We start from the raw sequence: 7500 nt of genomic DNA on the forward strand, positions 1-7500 counted from the left end.
TATGTATGCGTGTATGTATGTATGTATGTATATATATGTGTATATATGTATATGTATATATATATATATATATATATATATATATATATATATATATATATGTTTCAAAGACGCGTACCTTGGGACCAGGCTCCTCTCAACGACTGCCAGTCTCTGACAACCTAAGGTCTGCGGTGGAAGACTCACCACTATCAGCTGAAGCTCCTGATACCCGGGCACCCTGGCTAACGTTATCTATCCTTATTCTTCTCCCTCTATCCCATATCTCTCCCTTTTCTCTTCTGTCCTGTATCTCTCTCCCGCCGACCTACAGCCTCAGTGTATGTGACACGTTCCAATCAACCAAGGTCTTTGATCTTCGGATGAACAGGAATTTCCTTATTATGCAAATAATTATTTTTTTTCATCTCGGTGTGTACTAGCACGATCGCTCTCTTGGGCCTTCATAATTTATTTTTTACATCACTTGTATCTCCCCTACTGGATCGCTAGTAAGTCTACCATTTGAATCATTGTCACCATTTACGTTATGGAACTTGAACTTTTCCTCCTTTTCCTTCCACAATTCATTCAATACTTCAACCATTCATTGTTTTTCGATAGGAGGACACCACCTGACCCCCCCCCCCCCTTCTTCTCATCCACCCCCACATCCCCATTGTCTGCCTCTAGAGAATTCCAGCTGATAAGGAGAGAGCCAATGTCCCCAGTTACATCATAACTTCATGATCCCGCCGTGGGAAAAGAGATAAGTCAAGTGGATGTTTGTCATTTAGTGGGAGATTGACTGTCTAAGACATCAAGTTATCTCGAATGTTTTATCGGTCAAAGATGAGTAATAATAGCTTACTGGAAGACAACTAGTCGATAATAGGGGAGCGTTATCAGATAACCTGATACTTCGATGAGGAGCTGAATACGTCACTTTTAACAAGAAGCCAGAAACCAGAAACCAATTCCTTCCCACCCGATCAACTAGCGTTTCGCACAACCACAATGCACAATAATCTTACCTTCTTGGTTGTCAAAAGGACGTTGGCTGGTGGTGAGGCAGGGGTCGGACTCGGGGTGCTGGTTGTGGTAAAAATCGAGGTGGCTGTCCCAACGAGGCTGGCTCCGTTCAAGAGGTTCTCAGAACGATATCAGGCAGATCAGAGATAAAAAAAATTACTTGCGCTGCAGATTTTGGCGACGGCCAGATAACTGCGACACTACACTGAGTGTGCGACAGCGTTCACAGCCGGAGTTTGTGAGGTACTGAGTGCGCTCCGCGAGGATGTGGGCCTGCTGGGTACCCAACACCCAACACCCACCCCCTCCCCCGCCCTCTCTCGCTCTGCCCTGCGCACTCTGCTCGTCGCTGGCCCCAGCGCCTCCACAACAACCAATGTTATGATGTCAAAATTGGAATAAATAACGTATCAGTTCTTCCACATACAACACCATTTTGATTGACTCCGTATACTCATCATTTGTCATTCTGCCGTACACACCCTAATGGTCAGACTTTCGCGCTGGTTATCATTTAAGCAATGGTGTCTCAGACCAGAGAGACGTTACGCGACTTTGGCTTAAGAACAGCTCGAAACGTTCCTTGGAGGATTCGCTATTACAACACCGTTGTAAACTCTTAAAAGAACAAATACACATATAACCGTATTCATATAACAATATATATATATAATATACATATATGTATATACATACATATATCTAAGTAATATATAAGTAAATATATACAATTATATATATAATACATATACATTTTTATATATATGCATACACAGACACACACATTTTATATTTTATATGAAACCTTGAACATTTCCTTGTTGTTTACAAAGTACTTGTGTTAATTGCTGCGTCGGCCATTTTGGATACGAAAGGAAATTTACTGACATTTTTAGAGCGCACTATAGACTGAAGTTTGCTGTTTCTGTTGTTGGGTGTTCCATCTTGTTATTATCAGAGTATATATATATATATATATATATATATATATATATATATATATATATATATATATATATATATATGTAGTTTGGCGAAGCGCCCATCAAACCAGTACAATTGTGTTGTTGCTTTTCTGTGTGCATGCTGAGTGAATTCGTTTTTAGCGGAAGGTAATATAACTTAACCATATGCTATAGCCATAGTTAAGAATTTATATATATATATATATGTATATATATATATATATATATATATATATATATTCCAATCCATTATTTAAGCTTAGTCTTCCTGTCTCTATTAAATTCACTGTGCATCATGGCGCTAGTTCATGGTTCCGTTGTTAGTTAACCACATATATGCCACGCAAAATATCCTGAATTATTATCCCTGTCATTGGAGCCAAACATTGCCTTATTTCAGTTCAGTGCCCTCTTTAAGGGTTTTTTCTATTATTGCCACATGGCCTGCGATCTTCCCTGGCACTTTCAGAAACAGATAGCTGCTGCTGCCTAATCACGTGACAAAATATATAGAGGATTGCGCTTCCTCTTGCAAAATACCCGCAGAAGTTGGTTCCTATCAGGCCCTTCCTCTGTCAGCCTCCAGATGGTATCCTTGAGATAGCGTCCATGACTAGAAATTTCTCCGAAAGTCCGCCTGCCAAGAGAAATTATCCCTTAATGTAAGATAACATATGGCAATATATTGCGCGCATTCTCGAATCTCTGGAGGCAATTCTGGCATGACTCCAGCTTGCTTTGGTTATGTATGTGCGCTGTGTCTTCTCTTTCACCTTATGTTTATATTCTAAGGGTACTAGCAAAATATGTATTATTTTGTAGTGCATCTTGAGGATCAGTCCAGATACGTATGAGAAGAAAGAATTTATAGTACAACGGAGACGCCTTCAACTTTCCCTTTCCTGCTTGATATGCATAAGGAATAAATAATCTGTAAAGCGTTATTTTTCTGCGCATATATATGTTCCCCTTGGATGATGTTCACAGAATCTCCTTTCCTAAAACCCTTGGCGTGGTGTAAATACCAGACAGGGGGTCTTTCAACGAAATGATGATGGCACTTTCAGCCCTTTGTTCAGATTCGAAATACTTATATACACAAGCTCAAAAGTACCACCAATGAGGGTGAAGTGGGGTGCGGCTGGCGCCCATAACAACGGTCATATTTTTGATGCTTCTTTGTTTGGCTCAGCAGGTACGTCCAACGTGCGCGAACCTTCTGTCATGGGGTGCCACGTCTTCGCCCAAAATTGTCCTTGTCGTTGACTGAGTGCACATGCAACTACTTATTTTAAGTTCTTTAAGTTAATTATAGACGATTTCATAAAAGGAGTTCCGTTGAAACAAACTTCGCCTGAAGACTAGTATGTCATTTATGAAATCTATGATTAATCGCGGCTGTAGGTTGCGCAAGATCATTGTCCTCGGAGAATGTGACGCAGATCATGGCTAGTATGCCCTACGTGAGCTAGGCCTATAAGATCTGGTAATCCCATAACCTTGTCGACTCAAGAGACCTTTAATCATTGGTAATTTCGACACAAGATTACATCAACAGAAATTTACATATCGCATCTAGTTTGAAACAAACAATATTCTAGTTACTTTTTCGGTCGCTGACATCTCTTCTTACATACATATGATGTAATACAGCTTTAAGTTACAATAATTCTGTTGAAAGTAGATAAAATTAACCGTGGTAAAAATAATGTTTTCACAATACCGTCGTTTTCGCAGTGAAAAATAATCTGCTGCTCTCTTAAAGACTTGTTCAAAAGATGAAAGGTAATTATTTATATAATAATAATAATTATGATGTTACTTTTGAAGGCAAAACATTTTAAACCAAGCCCTTTACTCTCCAAACTACTCTTACAGACGCGAATATTAATATCTGTTACAGAAATGCAATGGCAGGGAATGAAAAGCAGAGAAGAATTTCTGCCGATGACTAGTTTTGCTCAGTTAACAAAAGTGTCATTATAGTTACGCAATCTTCATCCCGCGCAAACTGGATTCATGAACAGGACAGTGGAGAGAGGAAAGACTTGAATAGTAAGGCCAGGGTCGATGGGAAGGTCTGCAGTAAATGCTTTTAGAGGAGGACTTTCGACCTTTTCTGTCAGGGGAAGAGCGTGATGGGGACCTTCCTGCTTATGTATTTGTAGCCATGAACTTATTCAGTACGGAGGGACAAGCTTCCCTCCTAACCCTCAGAAACTGGATACTTGGGTATGAGTGCATGTGAGATCCTGCGTGCTGCGGGATACTGGTAGTTCCTGTCGTATTGATCCAGAGATCGACAGCGCTTTTACATGAACCCAGAAAAGGAAATGCCGAAACGGAAAGACTCATTACATGTCAATATATTCAAGATTCATAATGTATTAAACTATCTTTCCACTCAAAAAAAAAAAAAAAAAATTGTACAAAATCGATATCACTTTCAAATACAACCAATTTCCCAAACCCGACACCCATCTGTCAAAGCTACATACAATGGCAACATCCGAAACTACTGTCTCAATTTCCACACGAGAATTTACATCGAAGTTAACCACACGGTAACAGGAATGGGCAATTAGAAGCGAGGGTCTTTGTATCGAGGTCTCTACCAACTACGCAGTAAGGTTGGCGAGCGAACGATGCAGCAGCTCGCTCCCTCTGCTTCCCCTCTTTTGACACAAACCTGGCTAAAATTTGCAGTTTATAAGATTCTTTGTCTAAAGGGAGGTATTAGTATATGACCGATGACTGATTCAACTTTTTGTTTTGTTTTGTTTTAATTATTGCCATAGAAATACAGTTGATTTTTTTTAAAGCACTACCAAAGTTGTTTTGTTGTTTTATGATTATTACCATATGTTTATGTTTGGTGAGATTCTGGAAGGCTGGCTGTCGTGTTATAATTTTCATTGTCTTACATTTCCAGTATTTAATTTCGTAATATTCTATTATCCTTAATATCCTTATTGCTTATCATTTTATTAGTATCAATCAATCACTATGGTCATTCATTTCCATAGTAGTTACCACTTTAATCATTATCGCCATTGTCCTCATAGTTATTATCGTTTATGTTATCATATTCACTATCATTGTCTCTGTCCTTGTCAAAGACGATTTCGTGTATAAGACGCGGGTTCAGACACGCACTGGGACAGGGTTGTTGCCAGGCCAGAGTATCTCCCGCTGTTGTTCTACTGATTTCATACCCCCAGGCTCGTTTCCATTCATGAGACCAAAGGTTGGACCTGAGTATTTCTCTCTCTCTCTCTCTCTCTCTCTCTCTCTCTCTCTCTCTCTCTCTCTCTCTCTCTCTCTCTCTCTCTCTCTCTCTCTCTCTCTCTCTCTCTGGATAAATTATGCTATCTCATACTTTTGCGATGTAACCGCGTGTCATAAGAAACAAAATCAGTCAAGAATCTCTCTCTCTCTCTCTCTCTCTCTCTCTCTCTCTCTCTCCCTCCCTCTCTCTCTCTCTCTCTCTCTCTCTCTCTCTCTCTCTCTCTCTCTCTCTCTCCACCCATCTATCCATTTTCTCCCTATAATAATACTCTGACCGTAAACTAGTTTGTAACTTGAATAAAGCATATTACTTTATTGTGTATATTACAGTGCAGCCTACACTTTACCACTAGGTCTCCACACCAACATAAGTAAGAACTGTCAACTCATCATTGTTAGGCAACTATGAATCATGATTCACTGGGATGCCCAGAGCAAGAGCAGAAGGTCGTCGTAATAGAAGGAAATCTAGGAAAAGGAAGGACAATCTCTAGGCCGGATTTACACATCAGCTAAAAAAAATATGTAGTTTAGGGCCTCTTCGAGAGGTCTCAAGTTTTGATGTTCTTTCAGAATCTATTGCATATTCCATTCATATACGCAATTTCTTTGTTTATGGTACTGAGTAAACGACTAATATTTTCATCTTTTACAAGATCTTTATTTTCACACTTTCCAAGAGCCCCTAAGCCTCATGTAGCTTAGGGTCTCGCCAAGTCTAAATCCGGCCCTGGCAATACAAATCCGAAACAAAGGATTTTCTTATTGAGGACACAAGGTCATAGGATAAAGAAATGGGATTGGCACTGTAGGAGGTGGGTATCTTTACTAACTACAAACCAAGGACTCATGAACAACCCTATTTACAAAGTTCCTTCGTTAGGATTGAGGTCAGGGAACAAAGATCAGATATGCCTTGGGGTCTGAAAATATTTGTTTTTCAGGGGAGACTTCACTTTTCTGAATAAGGATATATTTGAAATAGCGTGTGAATGATCTTACATGTATGTAACTTCTCAGAACAAATCCAAAATGGGTAAAATACAATCCCATGTAGGTACTCGTGTCTCAGGTTAAAAACAATTATACAAGGTATATAAGCTGTGAATGAACGTGAACTTTTTAGGCATAAACAATGAAGCAGTTACACAAAATTATATTTTGTAAAGGCAGTTGCTTTGACAGGCTTTGAATAGCATTAAATATTTATTTGCCTATATTCACGTGAAATGTTTGCATATCACGTGCATAGAGCCTGAATAACGTGGAAGTGCCCGTGTGCGCAACCCGAGGAGCTGTGAGTGCAGCGCGACGCCTCACCGTGGTGGCCTGGCAGCCTGAGCCAGGCAGAGGGTCCCAGACGCGGCCGCCCCTTCAGTACATCTCGTCCATCGTTCGAGAAAAGCTATCGCGCATTCAGTGTAGTGCCGTAGCTATCCCGACGATCTATCTTCCCTAAGTTTATTATCACTGTCTCACTTATCTCTGTTTCACGATCGCTGACCTGACCTTATCAGCCACATCTGAGCACCGTAAGTCAGACGCTGATTAGAGAGACTCCCTGACGTACACCAAAGCAGGACCAGCCCTTCAAGAGTAAAAAGACCACGAAGTACCCCTCTTCTGTCAACACTCGAGAACCGCTCCAAAGGAACCACCATGGCACGCTTTCTTCTGGCTACTGTGGTCATCCTTGGTAAGTCATTTAAATTTCCCAAGTTTGCCTTTCCTGGACTTTCATTTCTACTTAGCTGATTTTACTTTCGGATCTCATATTGATTAAATGTTTATTGGAATATCCAGTGAGCCTTGTAAATCAGAAGATTTTTAATTAGTGGAGAGAGAGTGAGTGAGTGAGTGAGTGAGTTTACTTTGCGAGGATCTGAAGAACAATATTAAAGGGTTCTCCACAGAGTGCGGGTTGTGGGTAGTTGGACATCCCTGTAATGGCACCACCTTGCAAGGTGAGGCTGTGTGCTGCCCAACCCCTTCAGACCTTGTTGTTGCACGCCAGTTGTTTAGACTTTTTTTCAAACTCTTGGTGAATACATGGGAAATCTGGTTAATTATTGTAGCCATCCACTGTGTCCTAATGATTAAAAGTCTGCGGAATTAACACGCCACTCATGGGCCAATCCATTTCGGATTACTTGATATTTCATTTATATTCCTCGTGTTTTTATCCCTCCCTCCCCTTTCAAATTAACAAGTGAAATAGAAACTAATAATACTTTAG

The 7500-nt window shown here is 40.2% G+C and overlaps 2 protein-coding genes across 4 annotated transcripts in view; one reads left to right on the forward strand and one right to left on the reverse strand.

Annotated features, from left to right (window-relative positions):
* LOC113830155 (uncharacterized) overlaps window positions 1-1358 on the reverse strand; it is a 4422-nt gene extending 3064 nt beyond the window's left edge. Inside the window, exon 1 of one of the 2 annotated variants that reach the window (XM_027383361.2) lies at window positions 1014-1358. The gene's annotated coding sequence lies outside the window, so the exon portion shown is untranslated. Of the gene's footprint in view, window positions 1-118; window positions 193-1013 lie in introns of those variants that run through there. The other variant, XM_070142330.1, reaches the window with a different exon arrangement.
* Window positions 1359-6602: 5244 nt separating this feature from the next.
* Window positions 6603-7500, forward strand: part of LOC113830150 (ferritin heavy chain) — a 3224-nt gene continuing 2326 nt past the window's right edge. The window contains exons 1-2 of one of the 2 annotated variants that reach the window (XM_070142326.1): window positions 6641-6960; window positions 7178-7228. In XM_070142326.1, coding sequence (XP_069998427.1) covers window positions 6924-6960; window positions 7178-7228 — 88 coding nt within the window. In that variant the 5' untranslated portion in view covers window positions 6641-6923. Of the gene's footprint in view, window positions 6961-7177; window positions 7229-7500 lie in introns of both variants that reach the window. The other variant, XM_070142327.1, reaches the window with a different exon arrangement.

The sequence above is a fragment of the Penaeus vannamei genome, chromosome 29 (assembly GCF_042767895.1).
Source record: "Penaeus vannamei isolate JL-2024 chromosome 29, ASM4276789v1, whole genome shotgun sequence".
Lineage (NCBI taxonomy): Eukaryota > Metazoa > Arthropoda > Malacostraca > Decapoda > Penaeidae > Penaeus > Penaeus vannamei.